The 26,292-nt window shown below is 36.2% G+C and overlaps 1 protein-coding gene across 3 annotated transcripts; it reads left to right on the forward strand.

The window, feature by feature from the left end:
• Window positions 1–22,648, forward strand: LOC138126095 (sodium- and chloride-dependent GABA transporter 1-like). Of its 3 annotated transcripts, none has more exons than XM_069041778.1 (11): window positions 1–132; window positions 7,033–7,287; window positions 7,337–7,600; window positions 7,652–7,748; window positions 7,801–7,933; window positions 13,886–14,124; window positions 21,222–21,438; window positions 21,496–21,648; window positions 21,710–21,913; window positions 21,969–22,136; window positions 22,192–22,648. In XM_069041778.1, the coding sequence occupies exons 2-11, from the start codon at window positions 7,038–7,040 to the stop codon at window positions 22,315–22,317; spliced, it is 1,851 nt and encodes a 616-aa protein (XP_068897879.1). In that variant the 5' UTR covers window positions 1–132; window positions 7,033–7,037; the 3' UTR covers window positions 22,318–22,648. The 3 variants fall into 3 exon arrangements, with proteins under 3 accessions (XP_068897879.1, XP_068897878.1, XP_068897880.1); XM_069041777.1 differs by lacking the exon at window positions 1–132 and adding an exon at window positions 669–908; XM_069041779.1 differs by lacking the exons at window positions 1–132; window positions 7,033–7,287 and adding an exon at window positions 671–908.
• The last annotated feature ends 3,644 nt before the right edge of the window (window positions 22,649–26,292 follow it).

A 26,292-nucleotide genomic window follows, 5' to 3' on the forward strand; every position in this document is an offset into this window, starting at 1 on the left:
TGAGCAGACAACGTATAAAAATATTGTTTCTTTGCACCGATTAAAAGTGAGTTGCGGTTTCTAACAGCAAAAAGCTAATAAATGTGAGAATTGAATTAAATTTTCCGCAAAGTGGTATCTGCAAGTCATCAGGTGAGAATGAATGCCAGTGGCCCAAAAAACCAATCGCTCTTTACGGATCTCGCTCTGGGTGACAATTACAAATGCACGTGTCACCGTTTGAGCAAATAACCTTAACCCTCATTAGCAGTGCTGACGCTTCGGTTCTAATTCTTCGAGTAATCCTCATCGATTTTTGGTAAAGCGCTGCACTTTGTACCAAGCCGGTGTGTATTGTCTGTTGCCTAACTCCGCACCAAATAATCTGTTACTTGGTCTTCACCGGAGATAATACAGTTTACAAAATGTTGTAGGTATTATTTTATCTTGACTTGACACTTTCGCCACAAAAATCCTCATCTCATGAGGCCGCCGTCAAGCTCTCGCTTCTTCGCACAAACGAAATCCGCGTCTTCTTCCTTCCGTCTAATCAGAAATAATTATTCCACAAAGCTCCGGTGACCTCTGTTCTGATTTCTTTTGAAAGTCGACACAACGATGACGTAGGATAACGAGGGAGCTCGTTCCTTTCTTCCATCCTCAACTTCGACCTGTTCCATCCAGCGCATTGTTTCGCCGGTTAAAAGTGTGACTAAGTGGATGCACGTTGCAAAATCACCTCTCCCATTGGTATTTATAGAAAGTGAACGAACCGAATGGTTAGATGGCGGTTTGATAGCGTTCTTGTACAGTTAGTTCGCCGGCCAATCGCTCGTATTGCGCGGGCAAAGCGCTAAAAGACGCCACAAAATCCAGAAGCCCCGCCACAACAATTAGTTTGATTTGAAACAGCGGACTCCGGCACACAGGTGAGACAACTTAGACAACTTACAACTCCATTAACCCTCGTTTGCAAAAATGAATTTTTTATTTGACACCCAAATCCGGTGTCTCACCGGATTCAAGCGGATTATGCCCCCGTGATAATCTCCTAAAATCGTCCGCCCATGACAATAACGTTATTGCATCAGCCGCGATGGTAATTTTCGCCAAATCGCTCCATTGCAATTTTTGTTGGCTCGCGTCCACGAGATCTATTTTTCTATTTTTTGGAGCACGTGCAGGACTGATTGATGCGAACGCAAACATTGACCTATCCGAGTGGCTAAAAAAAGCCGCCTTCTGTTGTACGGCATTTTTTCGATAATCACACCTCTGGGGGTGAGACGCGCTCATCGGGGACCTGTCCTCCTACTTTCGGGTGTTAAAGCGAGCACTTTTCCTTCAATTTTGGGGAAATGTCGTAAAACCGCGCCACTAAACGTGAATAATGATGCGTTGTTTTACGTTCTTCTTTATTGGGCTGTTCTGCGGCGGCTTTAGAAAGGTGCACGATTCACGAGTTCGTAATTATTTTTTTGTGTATACGGAATGACCTTTGACGTTGGGAACATGTGTTGAAAACAAAGCGAAATTGTTTAAATCGATTTCAATTGACAGACTGGTTATTTATGAAACATAATCACATGCTGAGGCTTCTTAACTATTACTCCAATAATTGACCACGCTGTTGCATGCTGCTGACAACAGAAAATAACAACGATAGGTAATTAGGCTTTCGTAATTTTGTTCCACAAACGATACACTATTGTTGGAACATAATAAAAAATGCTATTGCGCCAAATTATACAACAAAAATACCAATTCCCCGAACAATACAATTTTTCTATACGTACTTATGTCCAAACCAATCTTATCATTAACCAGGGTGCTACGAGTACTTCTAAATTCACTAATCTGACTTGATGATGTAGTTTCTGAAACCATGACAAATTTGTGTGCGGTTGCGAAAAAGTACAAACTTTTACTCCACTGTACAACCCTCTACTAAATATTTATTTTACCTCTGAAAGTTTTCCTACTGGCACTCTCTTGCGTGGGTTCTGTTTTCCATTAAATATTTTGCATCCAGTCTTGCTCTCCTAATTTAAAAATACCAATTGCATCGCTCCAGATTTTTGAACGACTTTTTTAAGACTTTCGCCTAAATTCTTTGAACAAAATCGCCAAGTTATTTTTAAGGTGTTTATTTGCACGAGAAGAAACATAATATTTTATAGCTGGGCTTGGACGTTGGCCCTTTAATCCTGCACACCAATTCCGGTCAAGGTAAAAATGTACCTCAAATTCTAGACTCGAGTTCCCGTCAGAAAAAAATCTCCGTTATTGAAATCATTATTACGAAAGTACCACCTAAGATTCAATGATGAAACTTTTATGTTCCGAACTGTTTGACGTTTATTAGCTGAGTTAGCAAAGATACGAAAAATCTGACACTGATGTCAAAGTCACAGCCGCCCCTTATCTAAGTAATTGTTTGTCCACGTAATGGTAAACAACAATGGTGTAGTTTGATTGGTTGACATAAAAATCACCAAATTCTACGCACAGAAAGTATCGCGCGTTCAAATGAAATCCTGGGCTGAGTAGGCGTTGGAAAAATTAAACCGTTTAGAACAGTGTAAAGTTTGAATTTCCCGCTGTTTGACACGAATGACATTTGTTTATGTTTAATCGGGACAGAATTAAACATGTTTGTTTTCAGCAAAGGGTGCACTTAGATATTTGCTTCGAAAATAGTAATCGTTACGTTATTCTGTTTTAATGTAAAACGTTGCGAAGAAAGAAAAAATGTAAGATATTTTTGGCTCTAAATTTTAGGTTAGCTGTCAACATGCTCCAATTAATCTACGCTTTAAAAAAGCACAACAATTGACGTAGCGTAAATTATTTATTTATTTACCTTCAAGGAGTAACATTTTTTTGCCCTGAAATTATGCTCTAATTAATGTATTTATTGCTTTCAACTGTCATAAATTTTCATTTTTCTCCTTTGTAAAGTGCCTCTTAACTGCCCTAAAGCAAAATGAGCAGATAACGAACCGTTGCCCTAGACAACACATTCAACGTCAGATTTCTGACAGGTCTTGAAAAATTTGTCAAAACTGTCAAAAGCAAATGTGAAACCATTTTTAAAAGATTTGGAAGCTTTTCTAATTACCCTCGAGGCCTTAAAACCCTCGCTACGCTCGTGTTTTAATCTTGTCCGCCGGGCAATAAGAAAAGCCCAATTTACACAGAAACTCGTTGCATAAATAACTATTGCATATTACATGCATTTTACTCTTGACGGGAACTCGAGTTAGGGATTATATCAGTTGATAATTACCTGACGGGAATTCTTGGATTACCTTACAATAAGAAATAAGTCAGACGGGAATTCGAATGCGTCCGAAGAAGCAATCCGAATTTGTGCTGCCAAACTCCTGTCAATTGTAATTTTTTCACTATACTGTATAATAGATATTTTTAAAAGTGACACAGCTGCAGTTAAGCAAAAATAAACTGGTGCAAAGTACAGACGGTTAAAATGTATCTTCAAAGATTGCTTAATTTGTAGACTAGGACTGGTAGGTGTGTTAATTTCATGGAAATGGGTCTATGGTAAGTGTAAAATTGAAAGTAGGTGCGTTATATTTTTGTGTGACATAACTTCCTCTCCATCGTTTATTATTTTTGACATGTGTCTAGATACCTTTTTCGTTTAAATGTTTTCTGGAGCTGGAGGACGAGAAAAAGCAAATAAATTGAATTGTTGTAATGATATAAATATGTAATCTTATTCTTGAAATGTGTCCAAAATAGGTGGACTTTTGGTTTAGATATACCTAATCAATCGTGTTAAGTGAGTCAAGGTAAGGCTTGGTAAAAAGTGTATTGCTGACTCTGGAAATTTTTGTTGTCTGTTTATATTGGTACAATGTTAATCAACTTGGCAGTACAAAGATAAAAAGAAGCATAAATAGTTTTCAGCTCAGTTCGAACAAAGTTCGAACTTCCTGGTTCGCAGTTGAGGTTTAAAAAAAATCAAATTCGCTTAACTAAAATCACGTTGATTCACCTTGACCCCTGAAAATGATGGATGGTTTTCGGATCCACACGACTATTTATCTTTGCCTGTACCTTTCATATTTTTTTCATCTTGGATGCTTGTCGAGATTAATCTGTTTCTTGTAAAAATAATTTTTCCTTTGACAGTTGGCAAGTCCTACTGCAAGCCCACAATGGCTACAAAAGCGTGTGTTCTTAAAAATAAAAAGTAATTTTAACTAGTATGGTCTGCCAATGACAAAAATGATTTCAAAACCTTCCCAGTGTTCTGGAAACCCTTGACTTAAGCCAACAGTGAAGTTTTCCATTTACAGTCTGCTATTTTAAGTTTCGTTGGTCCCTCCACATTACACAATTTATTTATTATTTTCTTTTTTCGAATAGATAAGAAGATTAAATTATTTAAAAAATTTAAAGTATTGAGTGTTCAATTGAAAAGTGCATCAAGTTAGTAGCTTTTGAATTTTTCACAACATTGTAAAGTGTGTATTAGAAGATCAATGCAATGATAAAAGTTAGGTTAGGACCATGTTAAGAAGTGACATTTTTGACTACATTTAATTTATATGTAATGTGAATGTGAGTGCCAGGTTATCAAAAAGGTTTATAATTAGCGCAGGACATGTCTCTGGCTCCATGTTTGGTAACATTGAATACAAAAACTCTTAATTTGACGAAAGGCGTAATTTGTAAAAGGAGAACGCACACTTTATATGTAATTCTAAAGACCACTCAAATGGGGATATTTTGATATCAATCGACGCGTCTTGAAATGACGAATATTTGATATCATTGCGCCAAATGTGTAACTCGATTAATAAAGCGACAAAATCGATAAAACTTGAAATATTTTCCAACTGATTTCTGTCAGAACACTTCATAAAACTGTCATTTGTAGTTTATGGGGGATTACGGATTCGGCTATTCCCTTTTAAAGGCATTGTACTGGTTCAGTGTCATCTTTGCAATTATACATCCTGCTGTGAACCCTCTTAAGCAGTCAATTGCCCCCGTAAATAACTATCTTTATTTATGGAGTCCCCAAAACTAACCCGAAAAGGGTGTCTACCGCTCTCTTTCACACTCATACAAAGTAAATGGAAGTTTTTGATTTTCAATTATAGATTGCGGCTTTATTTATAGAGTTAGCGTTTTGGCGCAATGGTATGAAATATTTGTCATTTCAAGACGCGTCGATTGATATCATAATATCCCCATTTGAGTGGTCTTTAGAATTACATATAAAGTGTGCGTTCTCCTTTGAGGTTAGATGTGTTTTTTTATGTTGAAAGCATTAAATGCACCCTATGATATTATTGCCTACGTCAATTGTGAAGATGTAATCTTCTGGGATAATCTGATGGCTTCAATTCCTGCACTGCTGTAACACGGTAATTATAAGATGTAAATTCTTGTGTAACATTGTGATTAATTTGCTGACACAATTGTCGGATAGAGGGATAGATGTTTTTGGTATTAAATTGAAATGAAATTTAATTAAAGTTTAATTCCACAGACAACGAAACTCAACTAAAAAAAAGACGTTACATTCGGAAAACACAACTGATATCTGTCAAAGAAGGCGTCCTGGTGTCATCCCTTTTTCGCTCTATCTTCTTTCATTAAAAATAAAAAGTCATAGCCAACTTGATAAATGTTTCATTTGAACGCCCATTATCAATTCACTCTCGTTTTTATCCTGCACAATTTGTTTATAATTTTTTATTGGTAACAGAAATACCTATGTACTTTATAAGAAATTGTAAAATATGTCCTTTTGTGAAAGAAACTTATTTCTCTTGAGTACATTTACGTATTTTGTAAACGGTATTTTTGCAATAAATGAACAAAATCGTACGAGTACATTCTTCGACAGCACGAACCGTAAGCGAGTGTGGCAATCCCATGAGTCGATTTATTTTGTTTTTACTGAGAAAACAATTAATAATATAAAAATTGTTATGTACTTAGTGATTGTTATAAATGCTGGAATGATGGAATTTATTTTTAAACACTACCACCAAGCAAAAATAAAGAAACACAAAACACAACAGCCTTCAAATTCAAGTTTTACTACCGTTCGTTGGCAGAATCTTTATTTTTTATCATTTACAAGTGGTACAATGATTAGTGCTTCCACTTTTGCTTTTGAATAGCGAATATCCTTAGATTTTTTTTCCTTCTTGATCAATCCGCATATTCGTTGGAAACACAAAGCCTGCAGCTCTATTTCACTTGAAGATAAACTTTTTTCCGATTTTTCGGTCAAATCCTCTGAGTCGTTTTATAACATTACGAACTGACTCACTCCTTTCGAGTTACTTATTTTTTATCTCTCGGTTGTCATTCTTTTATTTGCGCTCGCACAAAAAATTTAAATTAGAAATGTAACACTAAAATGCCTGAAAACTGGTTTGGAGGCGCAGACAACAAAAGAATTCAATTAATTCCATTGCCAAAGCTTGCAGTCACTAACTAGCAAATGTTTGTTTCTTTAGGTACTGTATGTCTAAATAAAAAAGAGTAAATATTTTCTCCATCATGACCTAAATCAGTCTTAGCATTTAATTAGTTCGCTTCATATATATAAAAATATTCTGATTTTTCGTTTACAATAATGTCGAACAAAAGCTCGGCTGTAAGCTTTAAAAATCAAGCACAATGAAAACAACGAAAAAATGAACCTTATTTTAGGACGTGAATTTTAAATAGCTGCCGGCGGCGCCTTTTCATTTTATTTTGCACGAAACCTGTTATTCAAACCGCGTTACCACGATGTTCTTAAGGAAGTCGCGTCCTGACACTTTTCAGAAGCTTTTCGAACCTAAAGTGGCGATTCTGTTGGTCAAATTCGCCTCTAAATTGAATTAGCCCGTGCCGAAAATATCTTTGAGGACTTTCACCCAGTCACAGGACCCACACCTGTCCCAGCCTGCCAAAGGAATTTTTCTGTTCGAAAACGGAGCACGCTCACGACTCCAACGATCTAAAAATACAATGCCTGACCTAACGTAAGCTAAGCCATGAACTTGTCTCGTTCAGTTGCAATGTCGACTCCGTGGGAGGCCAAATCCGATCCGAAAACTTTCGAAAAGGAGTCGTTCATAAAATTCAAGATGCCCCCGGAGGCGGCGGGACTGGACGGCAAGAAGGTGGCCTACAAGCCGCCCTCACACGATGACGACGAGCGTGGCGGCTGGGGAAATAAGCTCGACTTTCTGTTCTCGTGTATTAGCTTGTCTGTCGGGTTGGGGAATGTCTGGAGGTTCCCTTATTTGTGTTACAAAAACGGCGGAGGTAAATCTACTCTCACTCCTCGACACGTTTTCATCCCTCATCCTTCCAGGAGCCTTCATCGTGACCTACACTATCGCCATGATAGTCTGCGGGATCCCCATGTTCTTCCAAGAGGTCGCGATCGGACAATACCTAGGTTCCGGAGGGATGACCTTCGTGGGACAACTCTGTCCCATCTTGAAAGGAGTAGGTTTCGCCGCCATGACCCTCGTCTTCCTGCTGGACGTCTACTACTGCATCATCATAGCCTGGACAATATTCTACCTCATGAGCACATTTTCCTACTTACCGACACTTCCATGGTCGGGTTGTGGTAAGTCGCTCCACTCCTTCCAATCCTATCTCTTTCATCGACAACTTTCAGATAACTGGTGGAACACTGAAAACTGCTTCTCCTCGGTGGAGAACAAATCTGTGATAAACTCGACGAAGAGGACCACCTCCGTGGAGGAATATTTCGAGTGAGTCCCTCTCACATTTCACTGAGCGATTTTAAATCCAATCGTGTTTCAGACGTCGAGTTCTCGGGATCTCCTCCGGTCTCGAGGAAATCGGGGGGATGCAGTGGGGGCTGTTCGTGTGTCTGGTGTTCGGCTGGATGATAATTTATATGATTATCAGGAAGGGGTTGCACCAAAGCGGAAAGGTAATCGGAAGAATGATAAATTAAGTCGCGAGCGACGAATAAATTTCTGTCAGGACAGATTTATTTCGAGAGATGTTGCAGCGTGCACGTTTATGCAAAATGTCCAAAGAGCAGGCTGTTTATGTAACGACGGCTGGGATTTCGCGACCAGATGAGATTCGTGTGATGCACGAGGGCAAGGATTTCATGAGATTTAATAAATGTTAGCGGACAGTTTGATTAGGTTTTAAATCGGGTTGCTAAAGCCGAAGATAAAGCGTCGGAGTTGAAAAGTTCGTCCCAGTAAATTTGATACACTAAGACATTTTTTGCTACGTCAAAATGATACAGAAAATGTTTGTTCTACGAAAAAATATACCATCTGGGAGAAATTTGATCATATCATTTATGAAATGTGATTTTATTACCTTTTGATTCCAGACAGAAAATCTAAAAATTTGTTTCTCAATACGAATAGATTTTGGTCTAACGATGTACTTTTCATCTCAATTTTATTTCCTTATTTCCTTAACATCCCTCAGATTTCAAGAAACATAATTTTATTATTCAAACATTTCTTTTGTTTCATTTGATTATGTCATTATGGCAATTGTATCAAGTGTCAAGAACTGTTTTATTTAAATTATTGAAAATATTGGTTAGCAGTTCAGGTTCAACACTTCTATGGCATCTTCAGCGCTTGTTGCAGATCTTACAAATTGTTATTAGATTTCTAAACACTACGTTTTTAAAATGAGGGAACAAAAAGAAATCAAGGGGAATCAGGTCAGGTGATTAGTTTGTCTTGAAACCTACACTTATCTATTGGCCAAGGCAGAGCTGGTCGAAATAATAAATTGTTGATCGTGCAGTGTGAGCAATAGCTGAAACTTGTTGGAAATGACTGCTGTTGGTTCAACATCATCCAGTAAATTTACAGATTGTTGAAGAAGCAATCTTTGGTATGTTTTAGCGTTACTAGTTTCATTAAAGAAGATTCTGTAATTTTGAGAGTTAACGAAACCAAAAAGTTGAAACCAAGCTTCATCAAAAAAAAATTGTCTTGCATGTTATTATTAACTGTTGTTGTAGCAATTGATCAGCGTTGCTAAGGCAATATTTTAAAAGTATTACCAACATATCAAAAATAGTTAACCTTTTATAGTCATATGGTATTTACTCTGTGATAAAATATACGAAACAATAAATATGTACATACTTTTCAAAATTTAATTCCAAACCTAATTTTGAATGTTTAATTGGTTTTTATAAATCCCGAAGGCCTGGACCATAAAATACTTTTGCTTTAATTTCATTTGAATAATTTAGGATTTGTAGATATAAATTCGTTTTGTGTAAGCTAAACGGTTGTTCATGGGCGTATCTTGTTGGCATTTTGTCCAAATCTTTTACATTTGAATGTTAATTATAAAAACCTATTAGAACTTTAATCTTTTTCAAAGTGATTTTTATTTTTGATAAAAATTATATTCACTTTATCAAATTATAATACGTTTCAAATGCAACGAGATGAAATCTAACATTTCATAAGCCAGCCTAAAAAAATCACCGTCGGAAGTTGAAACATATAATTCACGTTATTTAATTGACCTTCATTTAAAAATAGTTTGATTTCCCTTTCTAAACGTGCATTCCACATATAATTTGCGGAGTAGTCTGATTAAACCAAAAGCCTGATTAAAATTTCTTTTAAAAATTAAAATTAGATCTCTGTTACAGCTGGTTCCAAAATATGTACATATGTTGGTTTAAATAATATTCACCGGCTTTATCTATTATGTCATATATATTTAACAGTACCTACCTTTCTATACGCAGAGAGATGGTTATGTAAATATGAATTTAAATATATATTACAAGTAGATTATAACTACAACCTTCTCACGCAAAACGTTTAGAATGAATTAGAATAAATAGATCACAATACTAACTGTTCTATTATTTTAATGAAAGTAGGAAGTTATTAAACTGTAGTTTTAAGAATATCAAGCAATATTAAACTGAGTTTTTATTTCTATAGCTATAGACAGATTATGAATTAAAATTGGTATCTTCCCCTCTGCATTTTCCACCTTGTTTTTGGAATTTCTTTTCTCATCCCCCCCCTCCTCTTCCCAATTTCTTGCTCCTCTTTCTCTTATTCTCCCGTTGAAGTCCCCTCTCAAGAGTATATCTTCTCTGTTTTCTTTCATTGCGTCTTCGACACGTCTTCTTGTAGTCTTCATCTTTGTATTGTATATTGTCATTATTTTCCACCATTTATTGCCTATATGAACTTTTCTTTCCATGCATCCTTCTCCTTCTGCCGTTTCTTGTCGCTTTTCTTTAATCCCCAATTTAACTGCTGTTATTATTCCCCCGGTAGTTCTTCTCTTTTTCTTTTCACTTTTCACCCCTTGACGTTCCCATTTGTACTCTCTCGGTAGCGACTTTCTCCTTTGTGCTTCTTTTTCGGTTTCCTTTTTTCGCCGGTTCGTCTTCTCTTCTTCTCTCCTTCTAAAATTTTGTCCTCACTCTCGTCCCATTTAAACCACCTGTATCTTCTTGTATCCTATTTTCACCCTTTTTGTGTTTTTCTTTCTTCGTTTGTCAAAGCGTCATCTATATACACCCTCCCACCTTTTCTTTCTTCTTCTTCTGCTCTCAACTTTCTATTTTTGCCAGCATCATCTTATCTTTATTTATTTTCAATGCTTCCTTTACGTTCACTTTCACCCCTATCTCCCTTTCTAACCATTCTTCCACCCCTCTCTCTATATTTCCTCTTATTCCCCCTATACCGGTTATTATAACATTATTCTTCCTCTCCTACTTTCCTTTTTGTTCCATTTTTTCCTCCTGTATGTAAAAAAGTAAAGTTCCTTGAAAAAATTAAGTAGAATAGGAATAAACCTTCTTAACCTTTTATTCTCAGTAACGAAGAGTGAGTTAAAAAGGAATTTACGAACTAAAATAGAGAAAATGCAAACATCATACTGTCGCGAGCAAAAAATTCGGGTCGTCGAGGTCATTTTGCAATTTCCCGCTGCTGTCACAAATTAAAAATTTTGCCTGCTTAATTAGGGCCAATCAAAAACATTTTTGTCAAAGTTTTATTCTAAACATTCAAAATTATCGCCCTAATATCGTATTTTAACAGAGTAAAAATTATTTTGCTTTGAGAGAGGGATGCGTCAGAAGCTAGGGTGGCAACCCAGTTGGGTCTTCCACAAAATTGATAAGATCTTGACAAGACAAGACAAACAGAATTTATTAGAGGTTATGACAAACATTTATTGCTCGCGACTGTACATATTTTTCATCATTTAAACAAAATGTTTGAAGGAAACAGAAATAAGCCCAAGCCGAGTCCACTACACCGCACTACACTTATTACTCCTGCGCCACTCTCGACGTTATATGACAAAGTGGTGCAAAACACAATCAGAATGCATCCAGTTAAATTGAAAATAAGATATACCTAGACAAAAATTCCAAAAACTGCTAAAATGTCTTCTGCATCGCATAATTAACTCAAAAGATCTAGACAGCTACTTCAGTTTTATTTGCATGTACTATTCCGGACACGGAATTTTGGCCATAATTGACATTTAACTGACAAATATGCGTGAACTGGCCTTTATTGAATATAACCCAACTTTTGACTCGATAATGCAATTTCCCTGCAATTTTTGATGTCACAAGAAAAACTTCAAAGTGATCTTTAATAATTGACATTTATTAATGACACTAATGGTTGGTTTATATCATTTTCTTTAGAAATGTCTAAAACATGTTGGCCAAGATTCCGTATCCGGAATAGTACATATAAACCATTCACGATTATTTCAAATTCGGACTATCTATGAAAATCTGACATTTTAGTTGGCAGTATTGTGATTTGTCTTAATAAATCTATTTTAGGTTATAATTCAACCGAACACTGCTCCCAAGTTGTTACATTTTTTAAATAATTGAACGCATTAGGAACAATAATCGTAAAATTGAAAGTTGTTTGGAAAATGACAGTTACAAGTTATATTTTGATAGAACAATTTTAACTGACATTCATATTAAGCATAACAGACCAGACATTATTATTTTAAATAAACAACAAAAGCAAGCATATCTTTTAGATATAGCTGTTCCAAATTCACACAATATAACACAGACATATAACACAAAAATTAATAAATATTTAGAGCTCTCCGTTGCTATGAGAAATCTTTGGTGTTTAGAAAAAAAATCGATTTTACCACTTGTAATTTCAGCAACGGGAATAGTACCGCAATCTCTTTGTAAAAATTTAAAAATTCTGGATTTAGATAACAAATTGGTAGTTGAAATTCAAAAAGGTATATTATTATACTCATGTCACATCGTGAGGAAGTTCCTTAACATTGACACAGAACATAATACACAACAAAGTCAAAATGCGGAGGCGAGACGCCGGTAATTATGTTGATAAGCACTGCACTATTACTTGATAGTAATATCCGTAATAGTGTATGTACTCCGGCAAAATTGCCGTGCCGCCGAGTGGAGGTGGGATACGATCTATTGAAATCAAACATACATATTTGTAGGGCAGTTCTGGGTAAATTCTTATTAACTAAATTAATGACGGAATTGACAACAATGCGAATATTTAAAAACGAAACGTCATATGACAGGACCTGACGCCAATCTAAAAAAAAATATCGCGGCCTCCTGCGTGTTTAAAATAATCGTGAACGGCATATATGCCAATATTGCCAACTAAAATGTCAGATTTTCATAGATAGTCCGAATTTGAAATAATCGTGAGTGGTTTATACAGCCTGTTCCAGAGCTGCCTTCCCATAGAAAACAGGCACGCGCTGACAACAAAAGAAACTCCCAAATGAATAAAATAAATTTTCCTGTAACTCACATAACCGATTTATAAAGTTTTCAATATCACCAATCCCAGAAGCTCGTCCTCAGGTATTACTAAAAAATCGAACAGGTTGCCAGACAGCAAAAATAATTATTGATATCGCAACAAAATTCGAAATCCCGGGAACGCAAAATTGCGGTCATCCTACATTGATGGTGCTCAACTTTGATTGGTCAAGTTTAGAATGTCTTTTCTCGATTATCGCTTGAGATAGGATGTTTTACCTTTAAAATTCAGATTATTGCATTTACCCAAATACTCCCTTTTTTCTTTGGAAAGCAGTTCTGGGACACCTGTATGGATTGTAAACGAAAAACTGATCGAGCTTTATTGATCCAAGAAATTTGTATTTTTTTGTACTTTTTGTACCCCAGCCAAACAATGCAGAGAACATTTCCGATATTTTTATATTCCAGTCTCTGTATTACGCCAATAATAATGATCTGATGAAAGTTTTTGCTACAGGGTTTGATATGCTCGAGGTTAGGAGCCTCATCTTGTTTGTCGAGTCCTGGCTTCTGTATTTGCCTAGTAATGCGCTAAACCTTTCCCATCCGCAATAAAGTGCATATTGCACTAAGACTGCAAGTACAAATTCCAGCTCTCTGCTGGAAAGCCGCCCCTTAACACCGTCCCCACCTCATAAGCGCAAATGCGTTCTGAATCCTCATTATTAGCTGAACTTCACCCCTGCTCGTTTTATATTTTATTTTGGCGTCTCCCTTGCCACAAACAGAAAACCCGTCCCGAGTTTATTTTAAGTGTATAACACGTTGCCCTCCCCCTAGCTCGGCATCGACAGAGTTCATTATCGTAGATCGAAGGATCGCTCACCCACATCCTTCCTTATTATCCACAGCTGGTCGATTTCGAGCATTATTTGATTGTGCCGTTCCGTGTGTGACAAGAAGGATCAAGTCGTTACAAGAGCCATTGTTCGGGATAGTTGTCGCATGGATGCGTCACGTCATCACTAACTAGACACCCCCGGAAACGCCACAAATTTTCACAAGGACCTTCCCACTATCAATATTTCAAAGAGGGGTGCTTTCCAGGTAATTTGGTTCACGGCTCTGTTCCCATACGTCGTCCTGTTGATCCTGTTGGGCCGTGCGGTGACCCTGAGCGGGGCCGGCGAAGGACTTCTCTACTTCATCACTCCTCGCTGGGAGGAATTGCTCACCCCCGGGCCCTGGATGGACGGAGCCACGCAGATTTTCTTCGCCTACAGTATCGGCTGCGGGGCGCTTCCGGCTCTGGGCTCCTACAACAAGTTTCACCACAACTGCTACAAGTAAGTAGCAGGGTTTGAATTTACAAAATTACAAAAAAGAGTAAAGAGCATAAGAGATCAACCAGTTGGATTTAAAAATTTATCTAGAGCGCAGATACATTTTTTATATGGAAAGGGCCACTCTATAACACGAATTTGTAGTTTTACTGTAATATTTTTTCATAATCCACTGGAAATTACCATTTTGTTACTTGATCGTTATTAAATGAATAACAGGCTCAAGGTGAGGCGATAATGCGTGCTGTTAATATTAGTTTAATTATAGTGAAATCAAAAAACTTGTTCTAGTTCAACTAAGCCGAAGAACTGGTAACCGTGAACATATTTTTTGTGTAAATGTTTTTTAGTTTAGTTATGTGTTGCACGGAGAGGTCTAGTTACGGATGACTAAAATACAATAAAATTAAATTTTTCTAACACTAATATCTTATACTGTTTCCATGGTGCATTTGAGCTCACACCTTATGTTTCCCATAAAATACGCTTTCCTCTATAAGACACGTCGTCAATAGCAACGTATCTTATAGAGTCATAAAATACGCTCACACACATCATTCAAGTAACATTTTATTTATCATTTTTACAGTAATTATCACAAAAGTGAAAAGTACAATTATTGAATTGGAACTCCCATATTAGCTTCGTGCTCTTGTTCCTAACATCTTCTTCTTTAACTTCTGCTGTTTCATCCAATGCAAGTGCCCGGCCATCGAAAATGGCAATCTTTACATTTTCTTCAAATGATTCTTGCCGTAGTGTGAATTAACTTTTAATGAAGTTCTACACGCTTACCCCATATCAAGAAAAGCCAAAATGACATCTTCCGTTACCTCCGTGATGCTTTTTTTATTGTTCCGGCCTTGAAACGAAACATAAAGTTGACTCAAGTTGCAAAAAACCAATTTGGATTTGCAACAGCAATTTTATGGCATTAGTCGTTTGAAATTACTTTAAAACTGTACTTATATGGAAAATATTCAATCCAAACTATGATTTTCTGGCCTTTTTGTGCCTTTACTTGGTTTAAAAATATTGAAAAAATGCCGTTGCAAATGACAAGTGGTTTTTTGCAACTTGAGTCGACTTTACACCTTTTCGTATACACTTTTAGACTTCATTGGTAACAAATTGCCCCTTTTTTCTTATTTCTTCTGGAACGTTTTGGCACATTTCAACGACGAAAATTGTTTTTTTCCAAATTTGTTGATATTATTACCATAGTACCCACGGCAACCTCCGCATTTTGTGTATTGTGAGGCGCCTCGAATAATTTCTAAATTTATTAAAATTTCTGATAAGGTGTTAGTGTTAGAAAAAATCTGGAAGACAACGCGTGTTTTATAGTATAAAAATCTCGATCTATTAAATCCTCGCTCCCTGTGGTCGCTCTGATTTAAACTACGATCTCGATTTTTAAATCGTCTATAAAACACTTGTTGTCTTAGTAGCTAATAAACTTACGTTGATGTTGTTTCGCTGATATAAACTGAATGTAATATTTTTTTAATTTTGTTTTGAATACGAAATATTCCACACAAAAGTATTGTTAGTTCAGAGAGAATGTTTCCATGTTGAGAAGAGAAACGGAAGAAAATGCAAGTCTGAGCAGCAGTGGGCAAAGACTGGAGGGTTTATTCTACGGGAATAGTGTGAGAGAAGCAAAAAAAAAGAATGTGAAAAAATAAGAAAATATGATAAAGAAAAAAATGAATGCGACAGAATATAAATGAAAAAAGATAAATTAAAATGTGAGAAATTGAAGAACATTCCTATGATAACTGAAAAGTTAAAGGGTAGAAGTAAATACCTATGAGAGTGACAAAAATGGAGATTTTTTCAAATTCTGTTTTTATTGTTGTTATTCAAATTCAATACTCTACGTATGAAAAAAGAAACTTGTTAAACCAAATAAGGTAAATGTTAAAGGTATTTGGAAAAGTGGAACTAAAGCAAATATTTCTTCCTTTCGTAAGAATTCTACATGAAAAGGAGGAAATAATTTGTTTTTACATTTTGGTATTACTGTTTATGAATCAATCTTAGAATAGAAAGATGAAAAGAATTGTTTCTTTTTTCAGAATGTAGCACTATTTATTTCATTACAAATTGTGAACAAGAGAAACTGCAGTGAGGGTTAAGAGGATGAAATAATAGTTATTTATGTATTAAGGGCGTAAAGTAGGCGTTTTTGGCCCGCGGAGTGAGATTAGAGCCCGAGGCGAAGCCAAGGGCTCTAACACGATAAGGGCCAAAAATGCCCTTTACGCCTGTCATACATAAAACATTTTTTGCACGAGACACTGCTAATACATTCCTAAATGAAAAAAGAAAATGCATTTGGGACGATACAATAGCACCAAGCACCCGGGCTCCGTCTTAGAAGGTCCTGTATATCCATAGTAATAAAAACAATGGTTCTGTTATTTATAAATTTAAATGAAAACCACAATTAAAACGTGAAAGTTTCAGTTTATTTGTGTAAATAACGCAGCTTAATTATGTTACAAGGCGAAGAAAATGATAGCTGCTGTACACCATCCGATGTGGCAAAAGCTGCCAATTCAGCAGCCTTGAACTTATTGCCTTTAATGTCAACGAAAATTTATAAAAAGGCATATGGCCCTAAGGCTGAAAACCGGCCCTAGGGCTGAAAAGTGCTATTTTACGCCCGCTAACAGCGTCTTAAAATTAAATTTCACGCCCGCTCGTGAAAAAAAAATATTAAGATAACTGAATAAAAAGCAAAAAATCTCGTTGTATTGTGGTACTAACTTTAAAAAGTTCATTAAATAAAAAATACAGAAAAGGATGAATTAAATAAAGTCTAGGTAAAAATACTGAAGTTGAGACAGTAAAAGAAAACAAATAAAATGATATATAGAAAAGTATAGTTAAATTATGTATTCTGAGGTTCAATAAGGAGGAAATTACTTTTTGGCCTCCTCAACTCTAATATTACCGCCCGGAGTGCGTAAACTAATTCTCAAATTCTGACAGTGTCGAACAAAAAACAAAAAAATATTTGGAAAACTAGACGGAAAGAGAATCAAGTGTTTTCACATTTTGATATTACCGTTTTTAACTCAAACTCATAAATTTATATAAAAGAGAAAATAAAAAGAAATGGAGAAGCTAAATAGAATCAAGCTGTAGAACTGTAATTTTTTTTGGAAATTTGCACAAAAAAAAAATTGCAAGATGGAAATACAGTGAGAGTAAAAATTATTGAAGTGACTGGCGAAAAAGAGAAGTGTTTGGCAGATGTTTCAAGATAATCTTGGGGAAAAGTTTTTTTCACATTTGGTACTACTGTCCCAAAAAGGACGAGTCCATAGCTCCATTATTTATTGGAGGATTTTAATAATTATCTATACACCAAATTAAATATTTAGTTGTGAATGGGCTACAAAATGGCCTAATAGGAAGATATAATTTTATTTTGCCCTAAAGGCTTTCGGATTCCTTACATTATAAACATATACAGATAAGTTTTATCGTCAGTGCGAAAACATCCACTTCTCAAAAAATTCAGGAACAGCCTGTAAAAATTTCAAAATTTTTAATAAAACAGGTAAAGATTTTGTTTTAATTCAATAACTGCTACATTAATTTACATAATTTTTCACTGAGAGTCCTTTCAAACATTCAGGAAAAATTTGGTGTCATTGAAATCATGAAAGCATCACCGGTTTTTGAAATAAATGGAATTTGATATTAAAGCGTAAAATTTAGCTATGATTTATTATTAAATTGAGCGGTCAATTCCACAAAAGAAGTTGACGTAGGTTATTTATGATACCCTTTAGGGACTTAAGAATTACTAGAAAAGTGGTCAACAGATGTTTCCCAACAATGAGATATTTATTTATGACACTGCAGTTGTAAATCTTGGTCATTTTTCGCTCTTAATGTTAAAATTGGGATAATTTTCTTTTGATGCGAATTTCGTAAATGTGTTCTTTGAATTAATTGTGAATTATGAGCATGTACGAAAATAGTTATTTTTATATTAAGTACGCGAAGAGAGTGTTTTTTGTGCATGAAAAGGTCTTTTACGCCGAGACGAAGGTTGAGGCAGTATAAGCCTTTGAATGCACAAAAACATCTTCGCGCACGAAATATAAACAATATTTTTTCTATAATTGATTCAAAAAATTGAAATTAAAAATTCAAATTTTTGAAGGAACTCTGAAGTTTCAATGCAGTGACCATCTTGCTAGGTAACTAATAAAAAACAGTGCGTGAAATGAAAAACAGAAATAGTCGTATGCGTGAAATTGCATTTCACACACTGTTTTGTATGGTTTCTATGGTTTCGATTTTACTAACAATGCAAAAAAATACACGTCAGAAAATGACCCACTTCAGGCACAGATAACTATGCGTGAATTTCAATTTTTTGAACCAATTATAGAAAAAAAAATTTTTTTGCTCAAAATCGATTTTTTAAATTTTATGGCTCTGAATTAAGTGATAAGTGAAAATTGATTACACACATTTGAAGCCTTATATCAAGGGAATGTAACCCTAAAGTTTCTTAATTTTTACTAATTTTTTAATAGGGTTGATCGTGCTGACGATAAAACTTATCTCACCCGGTACACATAAACAGAAGTAAACTTATCAATTCCAAAAATTTCCAAAATTCCGCTCTACCGCTCTTCCTTTCTTCGTTTTGTCCCTTGACATTCCCATTCATATTCTTGAGGTAACAGCTTTTCTATTTTTTCCCAGCTTCGTTTCTCTACCCATGATTTTGCCAGCCCCAGTATCTCACGTATTTCCAAAATTCTTTTTCTTTCTTTTTCTTAAACACACTACGTTCCAATATAATATCCTCACATTTGCCGTCTTCGTTATCTTTTTTGCTTGTGTCCTCCCCTTCGTATCTTCTCTCTTGTGTTCTCCTTCGTGCTTCTTTTCCGGATCCTACTTTCTTTGTCCATCTACCTTTTTCTTTGTCCTTTTTCTATTTCCATTGTCTCCGTTTTCTTTATCCCATATTCCTCCCCCTATTGAAAAACCTCTAGTCTCCCTCTTTCTTAATTCCATCTCTACTGTACCTCCTCTATTGTTGTTTTCCTATATCCCACTTTTACTTCTTCCCCTTCTCTTTTTCCTCTTTCGCGATGGTTCTTAGTTTCTTCTGTATCTTTCGTTCTTTTTTTGTAAGATCATTGTCTATGAATGTCTTCTCTGGTTCCCTCTTTTCTCTCAGTTTTTTCTTTTGTTTATGTTGTAGCAGTCTTTGACTTTAGCTTTCTCTATGCTTTCTTTTATAAAATTTTCTATGTCCTCTTTGATCTGCTGCTTGCTCTTTTCTTCACATCTCCATCCTGTTCTCACTATGTTATTTTTTCTTCTTCTCCTTTCTTTATTTTCCATTTTCCTTTCCAGTCGTACTACTCTCTCAGACATGTTGTTTTTCTCTTTCTCCCATTTCTTTTCTCTATTCTTAAATTGTTCCTTTAGTCGTTCGATTTCTCTCTGGACTTCTTGGTTCTCTTTTCGCAACTCTTTTATTTCCTCTTTTATTTCCACTTTCATTTCTTCCAGCTTTTCTAGTATAATTTTTATTTTCCTGCCCGTTTCTTCTCTACGTATATTTGTTTGGTGGTACCCCAAATTTCAATTAGGGGAATGCCGGGCAAAACGGGGTACTTAAGGTTTAAGTGACTGTCAAATTTACAATTAACGACTTAAAAGACTTGAATCAATTTGAACAAATGTATTACCTATTCAAGATTACATGTAGAAACACAAAAATAAAATAAAATCACATTCTGAGAAAATGTGGACTAATTCACTCATATGTGCTGTTTGCCCCATTTTGCCCGTCAGCGAGGGCAAAATGGGGTGATACAGTGGCTACACTTCATTCTCAAAATTTACAAACATGTATGGCCTCATCATCTTCACTTTCGGTCCCAGCACAGGAATTATGAGCCCATTTGTGGCATACAGAGCAGGAAATCCAACCTTCCGTTGAATTAGAGTATAAGTGTTGGCAGTAAAGACACTCACAATCTCTTAAGTCTCCGTTAGAGCTGTCATCGCTGTCTTCTTTTGCAGTTCTCTTCCTCTTCTTTTGTACTGATTTTTTCGTAGCTTTCTTTGAAGTTTTCTCTAAAGAAAACAATTTCTTTTTTCCCTTGACATGGATTTCATTTTCAAAATGGGGCCCCATTTTACCCGCACCCCAAGCCCCCCGTTTTGCCCGAAGTGCACATTTTACAGGTTATATTTTATTTAAACGAAACGATAAGTTTTACACAAACAACAACTACTACAATATGTACTCTAAATCTTCTAATTGAGCGTTACAATACAATAATCATTATTATAATAAGAAAAACACTCTTACTTTGTTCTACAAACAGCAAGGAAAATTACACTAGTTTCGCCGCCGAAGAGTGTGTCACCATGAAATCAAATTTCTGCTTACGTCAGCGTCTTCCCGCTTTATGGAATCAAGGAAGAGATTAAAGAAGTACGATTCCTGAAATGCCATATAGATGGTGCCACAAATAAGAAAATGAGAGATATTTTCCGTTTTGCCCGCACACCCCGTTTTGCCCGGCATTCCCCTAATTCATGTTAACATTGTTTTTATTATAATTTCACATAACTATGTAGTTAACATTTACATCAGTTGCTTATTTTGATTTTCGATTTTCTTAATGGAGAAGGACAAAACGAAAAGTAAGTAAGTAAACATTTTCAAAGTTCAAATCTAAAATCCAGCAGATATACAATAATGAATGGACAATAAAAACTGTGTTTGCACAAAGCATTTAACTCGTTCTTAAATAAACACCGAATAATTGCTCTAGGGCAAACACTTTTTATCGCACACTGCAGTCCTCTTAAACGCGCCATTTTCGACATTCATCTGTTAGTCACAGCCAAGAATTATATAATTCAGTTTCCCAACGTGGTCTTCCCTGCTAGTTAACTGACCGCTCATTTTCCAGATTCTCCTTAATTTACATTAAGATTGACTAAATTATGTCGCACCACTCCCCTTCTATAACCTATGCATACCATATTACTTCCGACCCGATTCCGCTCTAACCTCATCGGTGTTCACCTTGCAGGGACTCTGTGATCACTTGTGTCGTAAACACCCTCACCTCCCTGCTCGCCGGCGTCGTCACGTTCTCCATCCTCGGCTACATCGCCGTCGAGCAACACGCCGACGTCGCCGATGTCGTCAAGAACGGGCCCGGCCTCGTCTTCCTCACCTACCCCGAGGTGGTGTTGAAGCTCCCGGGGGCGCCCTTCTGGGCCGCCACCTTCTTCATCATGCTCGTGGTGAGCCGCTTGCAGTTCATCAGCGCACGACCCCGCCTCTTAACTGTGTGTTTCCAGCTCCTGGGAATCGACAGCGGCTTCTGCCTCGTCGAGGCTTTCATCACGGGGATCGTCGACAACTGGTCGGAGGAGTTGCGCCCGCACAGGGGCAAGTTCACGGTGGCTGTCTGCTCCATCATGTTCCTCTTGGGGATTCCGATGGTCACTAACGTAATGTCCCGTCGTCTGGAAGTAGGCCACCAACTATTTCTTCTGTTTGTTGTGCTTTCAGGGCGGCATGTATATATTCCAGTTGATGGATTATTACTCGGCCAGCGGGATGTCGTTGCTCTGGGTGTGCTTCTTCCAGACGGTAGGAATCTCTTGGGTCTTCGGAGTGGACAAGATCAGCGACTGTATCGAGCAGATGATGGGGATGAGGCCCAGCAAGTACTGGACCATCTGCTGGAAGTACTGCGGCCCCCTCATCATGATCGTAAGCGCTGACTGAATCTGTTACGAAACTCTCAATCTGAATTTTACATGTGTAGGCGATTTTCATCAGTCACTGTGTTCAATACGTGAACCTCACCTACGGCTCCTATAAATATCCGGATTGGGCGGAAATCATCGGCTTCTGCTTGAGCATATCGTCGATGATGTGGGTGCCTTTGTACGCCCTTTATTTCGCCCTTACCGGCCCCGGCACGGTGTTCGAGGTACACGAAAATATACCCAAATATGTGTTTCTCCCTCACGATTTAATTTTTACAGAACATCAGGGCGGGGTTTCAGCCGCAGATCAAACAGAGAAAAATTGCGATTTGTGACAAGAGGACCGGACTTCCGATCACCGAGAGCAATATCGGATTGATTTCTCCCAGCCAGTCTTTTATTTAGAGGCCGCTCCATTATTTCATTTTAGTGGATTTACGACATAAGCTCCGGACAATTAAATAGACTTAACCCGTTTAAGGGAGCCCCGACCCTACTTAAAAAAACACTTAAAATAATGGACGACTTTATGTTGGGAGCGGCTCTTACCCGAACAGTATACGACGTCAGAGCAAAATTAGTCTCTTCTCACTTATCAGTATTTCAATGCCAAATTGTATTTGTTGATAGTTTACTATTTTTTTAATTGTTATTAAGTTATGTCGCTAGTTTTATCGCAGAAATGATCTGGTGGTGTGTTGCACTGCTATTTTAAAAAATAAAGGAATCAAAAGCAGTGTTGTGTTTTATTTATGTATCTTTATCATTATTAAGACAGTGGAAGAAACAGAACCAACAGCAATACAAAATATACAAGGTGATTTATCAGTACTAATGAGCCTGACGGAATTAAAAATGCAACCCACAATACACTTGGAACGTAAAGCTGGAGATGGACGCGGTAAATGTCCAGCTTTACGTTCCAAATGTATTGTGGGTTGCATCTTCAATTCCTTCGGACTCATTGTTGCTCGTGAATTACCTTGTGTAATATGAAGAAAGAACTAAATAATAAATAATCTTAAGGTTCAGAAAGAGAAAAAGACTTATACAGCGTGTCTCATCTAAGATTTTCGAGCCTAATAACTCAGTTATTTTCCAGCGGATTTATGTGAAATTTAAAATGCAGATATTTCAGACGGTGAAGAATAAAATCCTATTAATCACCCAAGTCTTAAAAACGTAATTTTTACATGCCTTTTTAAAATGTTGAATCAATTAAGATTTACATAAAAAATTGATCGTCAATAAAAAAATGCTGTAGGGAAAAACTCGTCCTTGAAAGACGTCTGGTTTGCAAAAAACCTGTGTTAAACGTGGCTGCAAATGCAAAAACGTAACGCGTATGAAACAAACGCGCAATTTTGCAGAATTTTGGTCATCCCTTTTCGCAGAAGCGCAGGTGACATATTTGACGTTTATCTTGCTAACCTTACAAAGTTAAAGACAACATTTGGACGTAATTTATTATACTGGATGCTTTAATTCTTCCATAAAGGACCAAAACACGATCGGGATATCTTAGCAAGGTAATTTAGTTCACGTACGCTTCCTGTGTCTTCAAATAAATTGACGACTCTCTTAACCTTACATTTTGTAAAGCCTACATTTGGATAGTGTTCCACGAGAAAATCAACTGTGTCGTTGAAGTTCTTACGACACTCTCCATAGCCAAATTTTTTTTTCCTTTTTCAACAATATAGTAATCTATTATCTATTCACTTTGATTGTGACCGCAACGAAAAAAATAGTAGGCGCTGTTTAGCTGTGTGCTGCATACGTTTTACACTAAATATTTGTGTGGTGTGAACATGATGTGAAAATGTCAGAATTGTCAAAACTTGACAATGGTATATAGTAAAGCAATGATTTCAATGTATTTATCAAAATTAATAACGGAAAGCAATATTTGAAGTAGGAGAAAGTAAAAACGTCTGTCTGATTCTGTGATCACATCTGTTGAAAAGTGAGGTTATATCCAGGTACAGATCATTCAATGTCAAAACTTCAAAATCACCTCATGCAATTCTCAATATGTATAAATGAAGATCGAAGGAAATGGTCATTTGGCAGTAAGACAAACGCGAAAAATGTCTGGGGATTACTAAACGTAATCAGACCTTTCAATTAATTGCATTGATCAATACAAATATTTTCACTTATAATATCCCAAGTGCATTGATTATTTCCGGAAATTTTTTCGAATGCACTTCCAAAACATATTAATTAGCCCGAGTGGAACACGAGGGTTAATTACGTTTTGGAAATGCATGAGAATAAAATTTCCGGATATTAATCAATGCACGAGGGCATATTCGGTAAGAAAATCGCAACGACACGGACATTATGCTTCTTAAATTATAAATTTCTGACAAAAAAAATCAAGTTGTATAACAGAATTATCCTTGATAACGGAAAAAAATTGAGATTTTTAATAAATAAATGATTTTGATTGGCTGAAAAAATTTCCACTTATTAATTTCATGTTAGGTTAGCTAGGTGCAAAAAATTTCCCGGAAATCTCTATATGGTTATAGAAACGACACCGAATTCTGTTTTTCTATTGGCTATTTTTAAGTGTCGTGCGATTTTCACTTATAATATCCCTAGTGCATTGATTATTTCCGGAAATTTTTTCGAATGCATTTCTAAAACGTATTAATTAGCCCGAGTGGAACACGACGGCTAATTACGTTTTGGAAATGCATGAGAATAAAATTTCCGGATTTTAATCAATGCACGAGGGCATATTCGGTAAGAAAATCGCAACGACACGGACATTATGCTTCTTAAATTATAAATTTTTAAATCGTACGACACTCATTAAAGACCAATAGAAAAATTAGTTCAGGAGCCATAACCAAGACAACAACAAAATAAATGATTTTGATTGGCTGAAAAAATTTCCACTTATTAATCATAGTTAGGTTGGTCTACCTACAAAAAATTTCCAAGAATTTTTTTTGTTGCCATGGTTATGGCTCGTGAACTAATTTTTCTATTGGTCATTAATGAGTGTCGTGCGATTTTCAGATAAAAATTAATCAGACAGAAAGAAACATGAAGTTTAGAATAGTATATTAAAAGACAAGTTTCATAAAACCAGTCTTGAAGCACGAATTCAAGTTTAAAAAACGAGTGGCGTAGCCACGAGTTATTTTAAAGAATGAGTGCTTCAAGGTCTTATGAAACGAGTTTTGTATACTATTTTTTGTAATTTGCCCTTTTTAAGTCGTTTTTAAACAAAAATGTTTATTTTCCTCGATTTAGGGATTTTTGTGGCGGTTGGTAATGTCTTAATTTTAAAAGTGAAAATTTGATCAAGTCTTCAAAGTCGCCTTTTGTTTTATCCAAATTCTTTCACAAAACACGAATATGGAAGATAATCTTTCATGTACGCCCGCTGAAATACGTGAAATTGCCAAAAATACGGTCGCGAATTTGTTGCCTGATAAATCCTGATAAATAATTCTTTGCACATTTTGTAATTTAAACTGACACGCATGACGGATCAAGCTATGCCAACCTAAAAATTTTCGTAAAATGTTCCGTGAAATAATGGCTATAAGGACATCCCTGATGATGACGTCGCGTTCGTTGATATGTCTATTAGAGAATCAAAATGGAGGCAAATTACAAAAAAGTGTTTTATAGGAGATAAAAAGGCAGAAGACATCAAACTACAGTACTTACGAGCCAAAATGTACAACAAAAAGCACAAATAGAGTTAACTTTATTGGTGATGTTCGTCTTTGTGAGTTGTTTTCCGTTGGCTTCAATAAAATGTCTCGAAAGAAGTCAATATTAACCGTTTGTTCTCAACTTTGAGAAGACGACGTGGCATTTCCTTTTTGAATTCTGATATTTCGTACCAACACTCAATTTTATAGATACGCGCACAAAGTCTACGTCGAAAAACGTTTGCGCAAGTCGTTCCCCGTTCTGTCTTCTGCGAGCGTGACGTTTCTGCCAAAATGGCGCTTCCGAGAGTTGCCAACTGCGACTGGATTTAGTGTTATCTAAAATTCCCTATCAATAACCTAGCAACTGAAAAGTTACTAGGGACTGGTCACAATCAAAACGAATAGATATTATTTTTAGAGTGTTTTCAATAATTTTTCACAATTTGACGTTTCTAATAAAGCGCGCCCAATTTTGACAGACTTTAAAGGGTGTACAAAATGTTGCTTGGCAATAAATCATCAATTGTTTCAAAAGGTAACTGCTCAAATACCTTCAAATTTTACATTGAATTTTTAACGACAAAATCTAATCTTTTCGTTGAATCAGACAAGTGATTTACTTAATTGTTTGTGTAGACCCCTATTTTTTAATGTTTAACAATCTAATAATAATCGCGCATAATTTTCGATAAAGGAA

Source organism: Tenebrio molitor, chromosome 3 (assembly GCF_963966145.1).
Source record: "Tenebrio molitor chromosome 3, icTenMoli1.1, whole genome shotgun sequence".
NCBI classification, from domain to species: domain Eukaryota; kingdom Metazoa; phylum Arthropoda; class Insecta; order Coleoptera; family Tenebrionidae; genus Tenebrio; species Tenebrio molitor.

What these genes read in the sequence shown, in the direction of transcription:
- LOC138126095 (XM_069041778.1), top strand. Translation starts at nt 7,038, where the DNA reads ATGTCGACTCCGTGGGAGGCCAAATCCGATCCGAAAACTTTCGAAAAG. An exon ending in GGTTGCACCAAAGCGGAAAG is followed by an intron (nt 7,934 to 13,885) that starts GTAATCGGAAGA and finishes GGTGCTTTCCAG; the next exon opens with GTAATTTGGTTCACGGCTCT. An exon ending in GGATTCCGATGGTCACTAAC is followed by an intron (nt 21,649 to 21,709) that starts GTAATGTCCCGT and finishes TTGTGCTTTCAG; the next exon opens with GGCGGCATGTATATATTCCA.